Source organism: Astyanax mexicanus, chromosome 9 (genome assembly GCF_023375975.1).
Source record: "Astyanax mexicanus isolate ESR-SI-001 chromosome 9, AstMex3_surface, whole genome shotgun sequence".
NCBI classification, from domain to species: Eukaryota; Metazoa; Chordata; class Actinopteri; order Characiformes; family Acestrorhamphidae; genus Astyanax; species Astyanax mexicanus.
Genome location: NC_064416.1, coordinates 15738840 through 15758837, shown reverse-complemented (window position 1 = coordinate 15758837; position 19998 = coordinate 15738840). Strand labels below are relative to the sequence as shown.

Below are 19998 nucleotides of genomic sequence, written 5' to 3'. Positions count from 1 at the left end.
TCAATATTGACAACCACCCACCCATCACCTTTCCCAATCTCCTGGCATGGTAATGCTTCTGAGTCCGTCTGGGACAACATGACATAATTCTAGTTGGTTTTGTGTCATTCTAGATGTAGTAATTTCTCTAAAAGTGTGTTAACTAAACCCTTAAATCTATGCCAATATTAGGAGTTCATGCTGGTACACAGTCTAGATGAGGACCAAAGACACTATAATAAACATTATATTTACTGAAATATTTATTTGCCAAAATTCATCAAACAAGCAGCTTTCAGAATTTAATAACAAACAAAGAAGCTGGAAGAGGAGAACTGGAGAACACAATTTACACTGGATCTCAAATATGGAAAAAAAAAACAAGAACACATTTCATCTTTTATATAAAACACGTCACACCAGAGATCATTAAAATGTAATCAGTCCTTCTCTGGCATTTGGCCATTCTCTTTTCCGCTCTCACGTACACACGTACACACTTACACACTTACACACGTACACACGTACACACGTACACACGTACACACGTACACACGTACACACTTACACACTTACACACTTACACACTTACACACTTACACACTTACACACTTACACACTCAGCTGAACCATTTGCTCTTTTTGATGAGAGAACCCTTAGAGCTAGAGGCACCCAGGAGTTTATTCTTGTACTGCGCCACCAGATTGTCAAAGCGGTCATTGTCTTTGTTCCGGGGATGTCTCTTCACTGGTTTAGCGCTCTGATAAACAGAGGGAAAAAAGCAGAAGGTTAAAATCATCCAGCGCACAAAAAAGTCAGGTGTGCATTATAATGATATCAGAAAAAAAGACATAAAAAATGTTTTCTGCCTCCTGGTGGATTATCTGTGAAATGCATGTGCTAAAAAAATCTTAAACGATTTAAATTGAGTAAAAATTTAAAGGCAATTCGGCATATAACAATTTTGTGGGTTTTAGAATTTCCAGGCAAACTTGGTAATTTCTCTCAAAATGAAGTGAATTTTGATATTCGGAATCAACCACATTAAAAACGCTGTTTAACACCAGCTAAGAGAGCCACACATTCCTGTACAGAATTCACTATTTGGCAACTTCACTGAAGTGCACACTTCAAATTAGACACTAGGGTTTGGCACAACTGGGACAGACACCACACTAACTCTTAGAAGTGGTTGTTGGTTAAAACACGCACGTTGGTTTGGTTTGGACTGAGTTAAAAGAGATTAGAAAAACAAAGCGGTATTTCCCTGAGTCCACACACACCCCACATAGATTAAGTAGATCATCAGTGTGTGGTGTGTATGTGTGTGCGTGTGTGTATGTTTGTGTTCGAGCAAGTAGGAGGGTGAGAGCAATGGAATGCCACAGAACAGCGTAAAGCTGACTTTGGAAACTTTTGCATTTTGGACTCCTGTTCCAGGCACCCCACTCAATCCGCTCAATTTTCCACATTCGTTTGTCACCCAAACAACAAAAAGGCTGTTGCATTTTGCAATGATATTGACAATTGAGTAAAATACTAAACAATACACCTTTTCTATGGCCCTACCAGTTAGTGGTTAGAGGTTTGGCATTAGTAAACAAATCTGTAATGCTTTAAAAATCCATCAAGTCAAACTAGTGTGTTTAGCTAACCACACTTAGCAGCGCTTAGCGCTAGTAAATTCTGCCCGACAAGCCTATACTGAGAAACCCTGAGTGTTCTGGTAAGCCAGGGTGCTAATAGTTAGTGGTTGGACCCACAGAGATTGTTTGAACACAGTAAACATGCTGACTACAGCCCGATACACTCACCTCTGAACGGCGAAAGAGCTAGCACTGGTGTTAGCAGCTAATGCTAACACTGCTCCAGCCTTGGTGCTGGAGAAAAACTTTAATGAAACTCCTGTTTAACACTGTACTTTTTGCTTTACTGCTCCTTATGACCTGACTGGTAGAATTCAGACATAAGACGCACTGGATTATAAGGCACACTGGCGATTTTTGGGAAGATTAAAGGATTTTAATTGTGCCTTATAGCGTGGAAAATAGTGTACTTCCTTTTCTTCCCAAGACACATTCTTTTACAAATCTATGAGCCGAGCCAAGCCTGCCCAGTGCTGCGAGTACAGTGCTGGCTGTTAATAAGCACCTGAAGCCATAGCCCAGCTCTAAATTTTTATCAAGTGGCTGAACAAGTAATTGCAGTGAAATTACTGTAAAAAGGTGCCTTAAGAAGAGCTGCTGTAAGCCATAACCTGCAAACATAATCGCAAATACCAACACATAGTCGATATATCAATCTTTTTTTTTTTTTTTTTAGGTACGTATAATCTCAACTTCTACATTAAAAAAAAGTGTGTTGTTTTCAGGAGATATAGTATATGCAAGAAAAATATAGGTCCTGAATTCCCTTCCAAGTACTTTCCTAACCAGTGTCTGTGTACATACCTCCAGTTCAACACTGAGTATTCTACTTACACACAAATCCTTGCACAGTGACAATAAGCTGTAAACACACCGATTCCACAGCAGAGGAATAATAAAACATGTATTCACCTGTTTCTTATTCTGGTTGGGTTTCTCCAGCGAAAACGATGCTTTTCTGTCCTTCCTGCTCAATCCTCTCTTCGCTTTCTTGGACTGAGGCTGCTGTTTTCCTTTATCTCTGTGCCTATTTCAGATCAGGAAACAGAGGGCACAGGTCAGATTAGTTCATATTTTCAATTCTCCTCACTCTTCTTCATCAAAGCATCCATACTTCTCCTTCAAACTCCAGCAGAGAAACCAAACCAGTACCTGATCTTTGGACCCCTGTGTGAGGGCATGGGAAGAACCTTCTGCCGTTTTTTGCCGTCCTCCATTTCCACGTGTTCCACTTCTGCCTTGGTCCTGAAACCTGAGAAGTGACCACTCTGTGCTCCTTTGTTCTGCTGCCTGTGGTCAGATTTAGTTCCAGCAGGTTTATTCTTCCCAGGAGATTTCTTCTGCTTGGGCTTCTTGCTACCTCCTTCTTGTTCTCCAGCTTTTTGGGATGGATTCTGTGGATCAGCGGATAAATGGTGATGCATTAGTTGTGATACCAGTAGGGCTGTGCGATATTGGGAAAAAAAATTACATTGCAAATGTTCTTTTTTTTTGATGATATATATCACGATATTACACAATAAAAGGCCCATGATGTCACCAGCCCCGCCCTCATCCACGCGCTGTCTCGCGTCCGGACCAATCAAGAGCTGAATCAGCGCCGAGCACTCAAAACCCGAGAAAAAACGCTAAACAACAGTACTCTGCCCTTTAATCAGGCATTTAAATGGCTTTTTTAAAAGGTAAAAAATGTGTGTTTTTCTGGGATTAAAAGCGTGAATTCAGCTGTAACTGAAAATATCTTTATATCTGCGCAAAACTGTGCTGGACTGAGGTGCACAGCTTTCCACACGTGCATTTACAAGCACGTGCCCAGCCATGTGGATGGAGGCCATGCAGTTACCTCCTGTTTACTAATATATTTCTAAGTACATTTCTTTCAAATCGTTATAATTAACTTTACACACACTCTTAAAAACAGATAAACATTTTTGTTGCTATTATTGATGGCACAAAAGAAAAAAAAACTTTTACATCCACTTAAAAGGTCCCAAATGGTTCAATTTCAGCGGTCCAGCAGACCAAGACGCTGTCACTATGATCCAGGAATCGCTGGTTCAGATCACACATCTTTAATGAGAATGCTTTTAAAAAAATGTGCATCATAAACTAACGTTACTGTTTTCAATTATCACTACAATCTCAAAACATGAGACATACTGCTGCCAGTGGGATAAACAATGATGCTAGGGTTTTTCCATTCTTGATTAAAAGCTCATTTTCACTGTTCACATTGCTGGTTTTACAGCCCAGTGTGTGAATGAACTGTCCCTGACCACTGTTTCCTGTCTCTTCCCTGAATGTGCTGTTTTTTAACGTCATAATGCACAGACCTGACTGTCTGACTAGCATTATTTTTATCAAAAATTAACATACAGTAAATAAGTCTGGACAGAATAGGTTCTGGGTCAGCTGTATGGAATCACTATGGACCTCAGGCATCATTTAGAGAACACTTTGTAGTGCCTTTATTGTTAAAACTGTATTACTTTCAGATCATTTCAGGATGCGTATTAAATGTAGTGCTACCTCTGATGACTTTAGTTTACCCATATTTTAACATAGAAAAAAATTAATGAAGTACAAATCCACCCAAGTCAATGCCTGCATTCTTTACTTTAATATAATGCCTCAGGGCAGTTTTGAAATGAAAATCTTTAAAATGTTACTAAGCTTAACTGAGCTTTAATGGAGAAAAGGAGAAAACAAATGTGTGGGTGTGTGTGAAAGAGAGAGAGAGAGAGAGAGAGAGAGAGAGAGAAAAGAGAGAGAGAGAAAAGAGAGAGAGAACCTAACAGCCTTCAACACAGTAACACAGTCGACAATTTGGAGCAAAATGAAGCGCGGATGAAAGTAGCTGATGCTCCACAGGTAGTCTGCTGGATTAGCGTCTGTGCTAACCTGGCATAAATCAGTGTTGGAAAAACAGTGCAACAGCGAGAGCGGCTGCAAAGACACTCACCACAGACAAACTTGTGCACGACATGTTGAAATGAGAGATCAAAAGATGTGTGTGCTTTATAACATGGCACCGCACAAGCATAATAGGAGGTCCAAATGCATGCTCATTAAACAAAATGCGTACGCGTTTACCGGTCTGCAAATACACCAAATATTCAGAAACAATAAATGACTCAGAAACCAAAACTGAACGAGTAAAAAGATTGAATAATTAATACTGAAAAATTATGTTTTTGATTAAGCGGTCAAAATTCAACCCCTTGCGATAAAAGTTATAAATGTTTACTGTTTAATAAATATTTTTTAAATGTAATATTGTAACTTTTGCTTTGTAAAGCAAGAAATAAATACACTTAGGCCATTTAATTTATGTTGTGGTGAAAATTTGTCAATATAAAATAAAAAGCTCTTGTGCAATATTCAGCCTTCAGACAAACGTTTCATATGGTTTTGGTTTCAACCAAAAAAAAAAAACAATGATTTTAGCATCACTAGTTTAAATTAAATAATAATATACACAACAATGCTCACCTTCTGAGCTGCAGAGTTAGGGGCAGGTTTTTCCTTGCTCTTCTGCTGTCTCATGGCCTTCAGTTTTAACTTCCTTCCATCCTCCAAAGAAAACTCCACGATAGGCCTCTGAGCAGATCAGCAGGACAAAGAGGAAACAGACCATTCCAGAATAAACACTCACACTGTACATACAAAGACGCATCACTGTAGCAGGAAAACAAACATCACCATACACTCTTGCGACAGTTCGGCTGCGGTTCCAGAACAAGCATTCTTTTACGTCAGTTCAGAAATGAGACGTGATGAGAAAGTGTCCAGAGGAACGATTCACCTTATTTACAAGAAATTACTATCAATAAAAATGCAAAAACACATTCCACTACACGACAGAGGAATATGTGGGTTTCTGGCATGTGCTGGTCGGACTAACCAAGTGGTAGCTAAACTGGTTTCTGGGAAACTCCTTCAGTAGTAAACATCTCTTCTGTTCAGAGAAATTCTCATAGAGATACAGATCATACATCAGGCAATTAAACAATTAAATCTGGAATACAGATTCAGCTACCTGGTGAGCATTAACAAGCTTTTCTATTGGAAATATATATATTTTAGTAATAAAGAAACAGAGAGTCTCATTCCCAGTTTTCTTCTTATACAAATGCTTAGTGCATTGCAATTTTGAGGCTAATGATGATGAAAAAAAGAAGAAAAAAAAGGACACTATAAAACTATACTATAATATACAACCCTAATTCAGAAGAACAGTGAGTGTTTCTACATTTCTGAATTACTAGTATGAACCCAATATATTTTTTATTAACAAATAAAATGAAGCTGAGCACACACAACATGACATATCATGGGTTCATGTTTTTTTGTTAGTTTTTTGGCATTTTCCATACTGTCCAAAATTCTAAATTTGAGGGTGTAAGACTTGCCATGTGCTGTAATGATAATAAATATTTTGTCCCAAAACAATTGTATTTACAGATCAATGAATATTTAGGGACCTTTATATTTAAGATTTAACTTCAGATAGAGGTAAAGGGAAGAAACATTGCCCAGAGCTTCCTATGTCTTCTAAAAAGACGTTTAATTTTTTTTGGCTGTTAGTTTAAAGTTTAAACTGATCCATAATATTACTTTAAGGTAATATACATTTATTTAAATCAATAAAAACATAATAAATAACATATAAATCATTTAACACATACAATAAATACATTTCACCCCCAGACCTTTATAAATAAAAACAAGTCTATGAACACCTGTGTTAAAAAAAGTTGGGAAAAAATAATCAAGGCACTAGACTGACCTTGTTATCAGTGAAGATGGTGGGGTTGTTGTTAAGGTGGCGCAGCGCCTGAAGTGCGTGCTCATGCTCCTTAAATTCCACAAAACCGTAGCCTAGAGACTTTCCAACCACCTGACCTCGCACCGGCTTCCTGTCATACATCACATGACACTGAGAGAGAAAAAAGGAAACACATAGTAAGAGATGTAAGCATTAATACTACTAATACTATTAGACACACAGACACAAAGGTAACGATACCAGCACTATGACCTGCAAGCAAGAGCTCTAATCCCACAAATGTTAATGTTAAAATAAAGTGGTACTGCCATCTAGTGTTGATTGGGTTATTACTACAGTAAATTTAATTGTTGTAAAACTGTATAAACAATTGACCTGAAATCTGGAAAATGTTCTCATATGTTTGTTAAGGTATGATATTATAATAATATAATACAATAAAATAAATGCCAAAATAAATGTAAAATGATTGATTTTTGTGTAATCATCCTTTTTTTTAAACTAACCTTTTTCTGTTTGGTGTGTCCTGTATCATACTATATATGATAATATTGTTGTGGAATAACATAAAAAAAAATTATATATATATATATATATATATATATATATATATATATATATATATATATATAAATCAATATTTTTTCCCTTTTCAACCATATTATCACATACATAGTATGATATGGCACACCCGTACCTTTAACCCCGAAACAGGGAGGAAGAAGAAGAGGAAGAACAGGAAGAGGAAGAAGAAGAGGAAAAAGAAGAATTAGAAGAAAAGGTTAGTGAACATATGTATATGCTTTGAATCTTTAAGAATATTTTAAATATTTTTAAAATGTAATATCCTGAAATATAATATTTTATGGCCATATCACCCACCACTAGCTGTAGACGTATGTGCATGTGTGTGCTCATGTTTACTGGATCAGTGGCTCGTACCTCAGTAATGCGGACCCCCTTGCCTCCCCCTGCAGCCAATAGGCAGAGCTTAAAGAGGCGTTGTCGGTCCACAGCTTTGGGGAGATTATGAATACACAGTCTCGTTTTGGATACAAACACGTTCACATCCTTGAGTTTCGCCCTCTTAAGGTCCTCAAACTGACAAAACAAACACCACAATATTAATCCATAAGCATCCAACAACATTACCATCTTTTATCACACTGAAATTTCAGAAGAAAAGACCTTTACAACATAGAAAGATGCCTACCCGTGTCCTTTTGGCCATATCAGCGCTGGACACTCCTTCTGCTGTTTTGGTTCCAGCACGAATCACTGCGTATAGAGAACAGAAACAGATCAAAAGAGGAATTTTCACATTTCTTGCTAACTGCAGCTGTTTTATCCTTCACAGAAAATGTCTGTATACTGACTCAAATATTCAGACCCGCATCTTTGCCATAGCACTGTGTAATGCTGTATAACCAGTGTCATCTGTGTAAAATCCTTTAATTGTGTGACTGCGACAAATTCTTTGACCTCAGATGCTGCCTCTGTATCTTTCAGCTTGTCAACAAATTCATGAATAAAATGTGTTCACAAGGACGTATGTTGTGTATAAATAAACTTACAGAACTAGTGCATTTTGCTCCCCATCACTAGGGGGAGCCCAGACACAGAGATACCGGTTCTCAAATATTACTTTGTCTGCAATTTATCTGGAAACAGTATAATACAATTTTCCTTCAAACTGTCAACACAACGTTTCAGTGCTAAAGTCTGTCTCCTCTCAATTTGCCTCTCTCTCTGTCTCCCTCTGTCTCTCTCTCTCTTTCTTTGTCTAACATGAGATATTATAATACAGGAAAAAAAGGTTCTAGTCTGCCAGACCTAAACCACACTACACCACACTATTATTATTATCCCCTCACAATAATACAGGGATTGATAGTGATAGACAATAAAAATATAATTTAATTTTGCCAATCTGCTGCATATTCTTTTATTTACATTTAAATGCCCATTAATAAACACTAATGAAATGTGCACGTTTTATATTTGTACTTAAGTAAAAAAAGCAAAGTATGCTTAAGGAAAAAATATATATAATTTAAGAACAGGCAATGCTGTTGTTTTTGTTCTTAATAAAGTGCCAAATGCATGCTCATTGTTTTCGTACCAACAAGATCCAAACAGTATGGTACCCTCTCATGGTGACAATATGAGAATAGATAACTAATTTCTGCTGTTATATAAATAGGTTGTGTGAGAATAATTATCACTTTTTTATTGTTTTGTTATTATTAAGAAAAAGGTATTGGGGAAAAAAAAAAGTATCGTTTGGGTATCGGTACTGAATTAAAAGTATCGTATCGGTTTAGAAATGAAAAAACGAAACCCAACCCCTTCAGTTTCTGTGCTTTAAAATGTGTACATGCTTTACTCACATCCCTCTCTGGCCAGGTAGAGATTCCTGGATCCTTTGTGCAGTTTCACTTTATTCGTCTTCAGTTTAGTAGCACTCTCTCTGCTCACCGCCAACACAATATTCAACTTCCGCCCATCAACCCTCAGTCCACCAGCCTGCAACACACAGATCACAGATCAGTTACAATACAACATGTTACAATTCAAATGAAAGAAATTCCTACATTAGCAGCAGTAGTAGTATAAACTAATTAAATACAGACTTACCTCAGAGTCGTTCTCAGCAGCTGCCAGACATTTCTCTGCTGCCTCTTTAGATTTGAACTGAGCAAAGGCACAGCCTGGATAAACAACCACAGAGACAGTGTGATGAGCTGTCAGCAGGATTAGACTAATCATGCAGCAGCAAATAAGCTCATATACAGATATGCACTCTCTGGTGGTATTTTGACAGTTTTCAAATAAACAGGTGAGAAAAATCAACACAACATGGTCTAAACATGCTCAAATATCTCAAAAGCTTTTAAAGCTACAACACAAAGCTCTGTAACTGAACACCAGAAACCTTTTGAGTGTCCTGTTTCAGGATGCAGCACCACCCGCACATAGTTCAGCTCTCCAAACTGTAACAGACACTCTTCAATTCCCTCCTCCTCCGAGTCAAAGGACAGGTTTCTGAGAGACAAAGAGAGAAAAATAGAAATAAATCAGCATTTTGGTATGAAGACACATCTGTTTATTTCACACTTCATTAAAAAAAAAAATATTCCAAAGATTACAGCCCTTGGCTTTGACATTTCTGAGACTGGAAAATTCTTTTCAATAAATTAATTTACAATCTAGACACAAATGCTCTCACCATTAGCTTGTTCTTTAGTCGATGACTATAGGTTTTTATTATAAAGGAAGATTAGTTTGATTTGAAGCAGGTTTTACCTATTTAACACTCACAATAGAGTTATTATACAATTCTGACATTAATAACAACTAGAAAAGGCAAAGTTCGTGAACGAACTTTAAGTTGGCTTGGAAAAGTACGCTAATAACGTTGAAAAGTTAAAATGGTTGCTAAGTGGTTGCTAGATAGTTGTGATCATTACTAAAGTGGTTGCTAAGCGTTTCCTAGGCAGTTGCTAACGTTTTCCAGGTGGTTGCTTAGGTGTTGCTAAGCAGTTGCTAGGCAGTTGCTAACGTATTCCACACGGTTGCTAAGCAGTTGCTAACGTTTTCCAAGTGGTGGCTAAAGTATAGCTAACTGGTTGCTAGGCAGTTGCTATCATTTCTAAAGTGGTTGCTAAGCAGTTGCTAGGCAGTTGCTAACATATTCCACATGGTTGCCAAGTGGTTGCTAGGCAGTTGCTATAATTTCTAAAGTGGTTGCTAGGCAGTTGCTATAATTTCTAAAGTGGTTGCTAGGCAGTTGCTAACGTTTTCCTAGTGGTTGCTAAGGTGTTGCTAAGTGGTTGCTAGGCAGTTGCTATCATTACTAAAGTGGTTGCTAAGTGGTTGCTATGCAGTTGCTAACGTTTTCCTAGTGGTTGCTAAGGTGTTGCTAAGTGGTTGCTAGGCAGTTGCTATCGGTTCTAAAGTGGTTGTTTAGCAGTTGCTAGGCAGTTGCTAACATATTCCACATGGTTGCTAAGTGGTTGCTAGGCAGTTGCTAACATTTTCCAGGTGGTTGCTAAGATGTTGTTAAGTGGTTGCTAGGCAGTTGCTATAATTTCTAAAGTGGTTGCTAGGCAGTTTCTAACGTTTGCCTAGTGGTTGCTAAGGTGTTGCTAAGTGGTTGCTAGGCAGTTGCTATCATTACTAAAGTGGTTGCTAAGTGGTTGCAAGGCAGTTACTAACGTTTTCCTAGTGGTTGCTAAGGTGTTGCTAAGTGGTTGCTAGGCAGTTGCTATCATTTCTAAAGTGGTTGCTAAGTGGTTGATAGGCAGTTGCTAACGTTTTCCAAGTGGTTGCTAAGGTGTAGCTAACTGGTTGCTAGGCAGTTGCTATAATTTCTAAAGTGGTTGCTAGGCAGTTGCTAACGTTTTCCTAGTGGTTGCTAAGGTGTTGCTAAGTGGTTGCTAGGCAGTTGCTATCATTACTAAAGTGGTTGCTAAGTGGTTGCTAGGCAGTTGCTATCGGTTCTAAAGTGGTTGCTAAGCAGTTGCTAGGCAGTTGCTAACATATTCCACATGGTTGCTAAGTGGTTGCTAGGCAGTTGCTATAATTTCTAAAGTGTTTGCTAGGCAGTTTCTAACGTTTCCCTAGTGGTTGCTAAGGTGTTGCTAAGTGGTTGCTAGGCAGTTGCTATCATTACTTATGTGGTTGCTAAGCAGTTGCTAACGTTTTCCTAGTGGTTGCTAAGGTGTTGCTAAGTGGTTGCTAGGCAGTTGCTATCATTACTAAAGTGGTTGCTAAGTGGTTGCAAGGCAGTTACTAACGTTTTCCTAGTGGTTGCTAAAGTGTTGCTAAGTGGTTGCTAGGCAGTTGCTAACGTTTTCCTAGTGGTTGCTAAGGTGTTGCTAAGTGGTTGCTAGGCAGTTGCTATCATTTCTAAAGTGGTTGCTAAGTGGTTGCTAGGCAGTTGCTAACGTTTTCCAAGTGGTTGCTAAGGTGTAGCTAACTGGTTGCTAGGCAGTTGCTATCATTTCTAAAGTGGTTGCTAAGTGGTTGCTAGGCAGTTGCTAACGTTTTCCAAGTGGTTGCTAAGGTGTAGCTAACTGGTTGCTAGGCAGTTGCTATCATTTTTAAAGTAGTTGCTAGGCAGTTGCCAACACATTCCACATAGTTGCTAAGTGGTTGCTAGACAGTTTGCTATCATTTCTAAAGTGGTTGCTAAGCGGTTGCTAGGCAGTTGCTAACCTTTTCCAGGTGGTTGCTAAGGTGTAGCTAACTGGTTGCTAGGCAGTTGCTAACGTATTCCACATGGTTGCTAAGTAGTTGCCAAGTGGTTGCTAGGCAGTTGCTAACGTTTTCCAGGTGGTTGCTAAGGTGTTGCTAACTGGTTGCTAGGCAGTTGCCATCATTTCTAAAGTGGTTGCTAAATGGTTGCTAGGCAGTTGCTAACATTTTCCAGGTGGTTGCTAAGGTGTAGCTAACTGGTTGCTAGGCAGCTGCTATTATTTTTAAAGTAGTTGCTAGGCAGTTGCTAACGTATTCCACATGGTTGCTAAGTGGTTGCTAGACAGTTGCTATCATTTCTAAAGTGGTTGCTAAGTGGTTGCTAGGCAGTTGCTAACGTTTTCCGGGTGGTTGCTAAGGCAGTTGCTAAGGCAGCAGCTAACTGGTTGCTAGGCAGTTGCTATCAATTTAAAGTAGTTGCTAGGCAGTTGCCAACATATTCCACATGGTTGCTAAGTGGTTGCTAGACAGTTGCTGTCATTTCTAAAGTGGTTGCTAAGCAGTTGCTAGGCAGTTGCTAACGTTTTCCAGGTGGTTGCTAACTGGTTGCTAGGCAGTTGCTAATTTATTCCACATGGTTGCTACGTGGTTGCTAGGCAGTTTCTAATATTTTCCAGGTGGTTGCTAAGGTGTTGCAAGGCAGTTGCCATCATTTCTAAAGTGGTTGCTAAGTGGTTGCTAGGCAGTTGCTAAAGTTTTCCAGGTGGTTGCTAAGGTGGTTGCTAAGCAGTTAATAGGTGGTTGCAAAGCCCTGACTGGGGTGCCGGGGTGTCCAAACTTTTGACTGATAGCTGCTCCATACAGCAGCTCCTCCATACACTCACAGTACTGGAGGAGCAGGGGAGAGAAGGGGTTCCGTGCGCAGAGCTGCTTGTGTGCGAGATGGAACTCTGGGCCCCCCATTCATTTCTATGGGGCAACTTCGTACGACATTTGTACGAAATCCGTACGACATATCGTTTCGTAAAGCATATTTTCGGAAAGAACTCACTAAGTTCTATAGACCATCCGAATTTCGTCTTCGTATCTCAAAAATTGTGACGCTCACAGCCATTCAAAATTCTTCTAGTTCATTGTCTATGGAAAAAAGGGCGTACGTTTACGAAGTTTTTACGAAAATCGTACGATGTATCGCTCCAAAAAGCACAAGCACACCCCGCGGCTATAAGTTCTACCATCGTGTGAAGTTTCGTGGTTCTAGCTCGAAAGCTCTAGGAGGAGTAGTTGTTTATAAAACGTGGCGAGAATAATAATAATAATAATAATAAAAAAAATAAGAAGATTACGAAGAACAATAAGTTGGCTTTTCCAAGCCAACTTAATTACATAATAGGTATGTAACACTACTGTGCTTTGAGCTACTTATAATATCAGAAGACAATACTCTACGATACTTCACAGCATCTGTCGTTACTAAATTATGAATGTGTGTTAGTTTTACAAAATTTTACAACCAGAATTCTTCACCATAGCTTTACCTTATTCATTTGATTAGTGACATCACAGAGTGATGAAGCAGTAACTTAAAGGGAGTTTAGAGCGCCTATGTTTTAGTAGAACACACTAAAATATCAATATCTGATACAATATACAATATCATGCAGTCTAAACAATAAATATATATTGATATACTGGCACACCTACTGTAGATGGTCAGGTTCAAGTATTTCAATCAGTCCTTTGTTGTACCTGCTGGTGTGATTATCTAAAGAACCATTGTATACAACAGTTGATCACCCTTAGTAGTGTTTGGAGAGACACTAACAGGACATCCTGTAGCCACGTGTTGCCTTTTATAGAGGGCTTTTTTCCTTCTTAATACGGTTGTTTAATTACACTGACCTGATAAACACAGTTCTTCCTTCATTCACATCAGATGGAAGGGTCTTCTTCTGTTTCTTCTTTTTCTTCTGATCTGGAGTCAGATATGAACAAACTACTAAAGATCTGTATATTACTGCTAAATAATGAAAAGGTCCAAAAGCCACACATGGGGTATCACAGATATGGCATCGTTTAAGAAAGAAACCATACCACTTTCTTCATCGTCGTCGTCGTCGTCGTCGTCGTCGTCATCATCATCATCATCATCATCATCATCATCATCATCATCATCATCATCATCATCATCGTCGTCATCTGATGCAGGTCCACTATCATCACTGTCAGCTTCCTGAGACTCATCATCCTCTTCCTCCTCCTCACCTTCACTGTTGTCATCATCTTCATCATCGTCTTCATCGTCGTCATTGTCGTCTTCTTCCTTCTTTAGCTGTGGTTTGGACCTGACCAAAAGACACAAGGTTTATTAGATAAGTTTCAGTCACAGCATAATATAAGCAGATGAAACTTCTGAAAACAAATTAACAGACATTAACAGAATTCTAAAGCAAAACACTGATAAACTAAATATCAGGGGTCATTTACATGGTCTTAAAACAGAATAGCCATATTTCAGGGTATTTATGCAATAAGCATATTGTTGGTTTTAAAAAGCCTGGCCAAAAAACAAAAAAAAAAAGTCGCCACCTGGATTTAACTAAGTAAATGATGTGTTGGTTGATGCTGCAGTTGGTCTGCAGGTCTAGGTTCAGCAACAGTAGGTGCTGAAAGCATGAGATCAGCTGACTACCTGAATATACTGAATATAGATCAGGTTATTCCATCAATGGCTTTTTTTCTTCACTGATGGCACGAGAATATTCCAAGATAACAACACCAGGATTCATGATGCTGGATTTGTGAAAGAGTGATTCAGGGAGCATGAGATCATCATTTTCACACATGGAGTGTTCACCACAGAGTCCAGATCTTAACCTCATTGAGAATCTTTGTGCAGTGGTTAGACTGTACCATCATCTAAGGAAGATCTTGGTATAAAAATTATAAAATGAATTCAAATAAAATAAATCTTGAGACATTGTAGAAGCTCATTGAAACAATGACACAGTGAATGTGTGATTCAATCAAAGATGAAGGTGGTCCAACCAAATATCAGAGTGTGTGACTGTTACCTTATTTTTTAGTGGCGACTTTTTTTTTTTTTGGCCAGGCAGTGTATGACAAACTACTGATACATTTTAAGAATATACAACTGTACAAAATGTACATTAAAGTTGTAATTAGTACAACAAATATCAGTAGAAAACTGTATTTTGTAAACAACAGTACTTTATTCTTTATAAAAGACTTTGTTTTGCATTAAAAATATATATTAAAAGTAAATAAACCATAAAAGTAACCTAAAAATAAGCTGTGTAACAAAAAAGTCTAATAATAAAAAAACCTTAAAGCTACACAGTGAATAAAACAAATGTTGCTTCAAACATGGTGATATCATGTACAATACAATATGGCAACCCCCATATTATGCATATAATTCATGTATATTGTTGGTTCCGGTTGGTAACTGGTGAAAAGGTGCTCTTACTTTTTCTTTGGAGGTTCATTTTCATCTATGTCATCTTCTGTCTCCACTGAAGCGTTGAGATCTTTTTTATTTCCTGCATCACACAAATCAAACTAATCATTCCAGTTTCACATGAAAAAAAAAGCCAAAATCAATTATCATCTGCATTGTGGAGCAGAATAAAAAAACAAAAAAACAATCATGTACCTGAAGCTGCGCCTGACTGAGTACTCGTATACTTATCTTTCGACACAGCCCAGTCTACAGCAACCTGTCTGTCTGTAAAGGAGGAGAACAGAGAGACAGGGTTAAAATACAGAATATGGACAATATTAGTGCATTAATAAAAACAAAAAAAGCCAACACTGACTGAGTTAAAGGCACTGAGAGCTGAATGGCAACATTTCAGCCTGGAAAAAAAAAAGACTCACCTTTAATTTCTTTCATGTTTGTAGCTGCAATCGCTTTTCCTGCTTCAAGCATGTTTTTAAACTGTACAAAAGCAAAGCCTCGTTTCTTCCCATCTGCACAAACACAATTTAAAAATACAATTTAAATTAGACATTAAAAAACACATATCAAAAACAGTTTTTAGCATCAGCACCAGCAGTAAATCACACACCACTATTCGTAAAATATATCTCAGATTTAGAAGCCAGATTTTACCTGGTTTGAGAGGGATTGTAGCCTCCAGGACAGTTCCAAACTTTGAGAAGGTTTCTTTGAGCTCTTCCTCAGAGCACTGAAGAAAGAGACAGAAAACAGAAATAACACTTAAAAAAAAAGTATTATATGTAAAACAAAACAAGCACAAAATAATGCTAAACCAATGTTCCTTAATTCCACTGAACTATTCCTACCGGACTAGTGCTGGGAAAAACATATATAGCATTTTGTCTCAATTCCAATTAATGAATAACTATTTTAATGAAGGACAAACATGATATTTTTTTATTTGGTACAAGCTGCTTAAGTCACCTAAGTGGCTTATATATATATTTTTTATATATCTTATATCTTATCTTATTTTTTTTTTTACCACGCCTTATAATCCTGTCCATAAAATACGGTATTCAAAAATGTGTTTGTAAAACTAATATATTCCGCACTTCTCAAAGGATATTAATAATTGCTTACTAAATACATTAACGAAAAATATCTGTAATTTACTGAAAACACTATCAAACAGTGCAACAATGTGTAAACTATGATTTTATTATATTTATACTAGAGGGGTCTATCCCTTAAAAAATAAATGCTGGTATTTTCCTGTATTTATGTGAAGGTAACAACAATTAAAAAGACCAGAGTTGACTGTAAACAAAAAGTAATCAACAATGTGTTGACAATTTGGAGGAAAATGAAGCCTGAATAAAAGTAGCTGATGGCTCAATAGGTAGCTTGCTTGATTAGCCTCCGTGCTAAGCGACCACACCGGTACAAATCCACACACAGTGTAAGCTCCTGCCAGTGTGAATGCAGGGCTAGCATATGAAAGAAGACTGTCTGGACATTAACAATACATTGTTATAAATTGTTATATACTTGATATAATATTACTCACTTTAAAACTAAGATTTCTGATGATAAGCCTGGCTTTCTTCGAATTGTTTCTGGTCCCTTTAGACTTCTGAGGACTTTTTTTTTCTGATGCCTCTTCAGAACATTTGGTTTCTGATGTCTCTTCAGAGTGTTCAGTTTCTGCTGCCTCTTTGGAACCTTCTGTTTCTTGTGGGGCTGTAAAAATATTTTAAAAGAAACAATAAAGATAAGAAAACAGCCTTTAGATAAACACTGAAACTAAAATAGAATACACTTTCATACACAAAAATGCATACCTTTCTTGCTTCCTTGTTTTTGCTTAAGAATCTTTTTCTTTGCCGGAACGACGGTTATTTTGCGTCCGTCATACTGTTTCATTTCATTCTGAGCTCGTTGGGCGTCCTCTGCCATGGAGTATGTAACATAGCCGAATCCACGACATTTCTCTGATCCTGAACAGGTTAAACACAAATAGAGCAGGTTAAACACAAATTAAATAAACCACATTCTATCAGGGAACAGGGGACAGCTGTGTGTGTGTTTGTTAGTCTCATTTTGGTACACTAAAGATACTTTTACTGCATCTTCATATCTTCACATGGTCATACCAGCCAAGAAACTTGGTCATCATGGTCATGCTGGTTGACCAGTGTAATCTTTTTCATGATTGCACAACAGCTAAACCAATAAATCCAAATGAAAACAGTGTGCAGGACTTCTTTTATGGCCAGTCCTTAATTATCTTATTTTAAATTACCAAAATAAGTGTTTTTTAAGGGTTAAGAAAAGTTTATAATTTTTTTAAGCAGGACTGGTATGTTTCAGTACTTTAAAAAAAAACACATTACAGCTGTTAATGAAAAATTTATGGTTTAGGGGCTCTTTAGTAACTTATTTCCACCACGACTTAATGATATCATTCGCACACTTTAATAAGTTGTGGCCACACATGAGGATCTTATTCCCAGACCTTAATAAATCGTGGATACACATTAGGAGCTGGTTCCCATGCTTTAATAGTTCATGGCCACATATCAGGATCTCGATCTAATGGCTTAATAAATCGTGGACACGCATAAGGATCTCGATCTCACGCCTTAATAAATAGTCGACTTACATTAGGATCTGGTGCCCACGCCCCAATAACTCATAGCCAAACATTAGGATCTCGTTCCCACAACTTGGAAGCTGGTTCCCATGCTTTAATAATTCATGGCCACATATCAGGATCTCGATCTAATGGCTTAATAAATCGTGGACACGCATAAGGATCTCGATCTCACGCCTTAATAAATAGTCGACTTACATTAGGATCTGGTGCCCACGCCCCAATAACTCATAGCCAAACATTAGGATCTCGTTCCCACAACTTGGAAGCTGGTTCCCATGCTTTAATAATTCATGGCCACATATTAGGATCTCGATCTAATGGCTTAATAAATCGTGGACATGCATTAGGATCTCGATCTCACGCCTTAATAAATCGTGGATACGCATTAGAAGCTGGTTCCCATGCTTTAATAACTCATGGCCACATATTAGGATCTCAATCTAATGGCCTAATAAATCGTGGACATGCATAAGGATCTCGATCTCACGCCTTAATAAATAGTCGACATACATTAGGATCTGGTTCCCACGCCCCAATAACTCGTAGCCAAACATTAGGATCTCGTTCCCACAACCTGGATTTTGTTCCAACGACTTTTATTTCGTTCCCACTCGTTAATATGTCGTAGCCACGTATTATTATTTTTTCCCTATATTTTTACATGATGTCACCTCAGGGTCTCTTTATATTAACACAGAATCCACTAGAATATAAATGTTATATTTGATGAGGGCCCCTATTTCACTGAGATCACCACAATACTCTAAACAACACATTAGAAAATCAGGACTCTTTTCCTCGTCAGCTCATAAACTTACCTTTATCTTTAACCACGAAGCAGCGCTTCACCGGCCCGACCTCAGAGAACAGCTCCTCCAGACCAGCACTGCTGGCTGAAGCGGGTAAATTAGACACGAATAAAGTGAGTGAAGCCATTCTGATCAGATTTACTCTATAGAGCTACTAAAGCACATAGAGCAGCAGCAGCAGCTCTAAACTCTGTATAATATACTCCTCCGCTCCCCGCAGTTAAGCCCGCTGAAGCGGCCAGACCCGGCCAGCGCCTCGCTGTACTACACTTATTATTATAATAAGCAGCTCCGCTCAGTTCTCCAGCCCTGAAACCTGTAAACACACGTTTTCTTACAGGGCTGACATGCTTCTCTCCAACCACACCGGATACCTCCACATCTTAATGTGGAGCTGCTGAGGAACAGCGCCCCCACACGCCTGGAGGTCTACAGAGCTCATACTAATACATCTCAAAAAAGAAAATATAATTGAAAAAATACTTTATTTCAGCTCAAAATGTGAACCTTATCTATTATATAGATGTACTACGCAACGTATTTTAAGCGTTGATTTATTTTGAGGTTGTTATGTGAGGTTGTTTCAATTATAATGAATGATAATAAAAAATATATCAAATGCTTCTGCGTTTATTTATTTATTTTTTCTTCTTGGGTTTACCTGCTTTGGATTCAACTGTTCTGCAATTAGGTTCAACAACCCTCTGGGCTGGAGAGCAACTGGTCTGTAGCACTCCATCCCATTACACTTCATTTTCAATTTTTTTTGTGGCCCGCCACATAATGGCTTGGAAAATATCTGGCCCACAGCCAAACTTAATTGCTGACCACTGGCAATTGGCTTACAGCCAATGATAACTCAAAAATCAGCGTCTCCTAAACTTAGAATATTATATAAGACCAAGTGATACTTTTGGCAGAGTGGGCAATGTGCCAAGTCCTGCTAAAAACAATGAAATCCGCATCACCATAAAAGTTGTCAGCAGAGGGAAGCATGAAGTGCTGTAAGATTTTTCAGGAAAATATGGCACAGACTTTGGACTTAATATGACACAGTGGACCAACATCAGCAGATGACATGTCTCTCCAAACCATCACTGATCATCAGTAAATTTTACATTTCATTTGGAAATCAAGGACCCAGAGTCTGGAGGAAGAGTGGAGAGACACACAGTCCAAGCTGCTTGAGGTCTAGTGTAGAGTTTCCACAATCAGGGATGGATCTGCTGCATCTTTCCTTTAAAACTTGGTAAATATTGTCTATTTCACTCTGAAATGTACATATATTAAGAGTCATTAGAATGCTGGAAGTTTAGATTCTGAGGCAGGAAGGCACCCAGTCATGAATCCAAATTGTCTAAAGTATATTGAGTAAAGTAATCTGTAAAGTTAACAGGGTTAAAAAGAACAAGTAATTAAGTGACTAATTTAAAATAAGATAACTGGGGTCATA

At 38.0% G+C, this 19998-nt stretch overlaps 1 protein-coding gene across 1 annotated transcript; it reads right to left on the bottom strand.

Annotated features, from left to right (window-relative positions):
- Positions 1-224: 224 nt before the first annotated feature.
- On the bottom strand, positions 225-18934 carry rbm28 (RNA binding motif protein 28). The gene is made up of 19 exons (XM_007250936.4): positions 18555-18934; positions 16922-17077; positions 16648-16820; positions 15750-15825; positions 15515-15607; positions 15291-15362; positions 15105-15177; positions 13709-13959; positions 13517-13589; positions 9351-9460; positions 9053-9126; positions 8806-8941; positions 7629-7693; positions 7358-7516; positions 6416-6565; positions 5119-5226; positions 2779-3020; positions 2539-2653; positions 225-740 (listed from the first exon to the last, which is right to left on the bottom strand). Exons 1-19 carry the CDS (start codon positions 18670-18672, stop codon positions 600-602), a joined length of 2385 nt encoding a protein of 794 aa, XP_007250998.3. The 5' UTR covers positions 18673-18934; the 3' UTR covers positions 225-599.
- Between the last annotated feature and the right edge of the window lie 1064 nt (positions 18935-19998).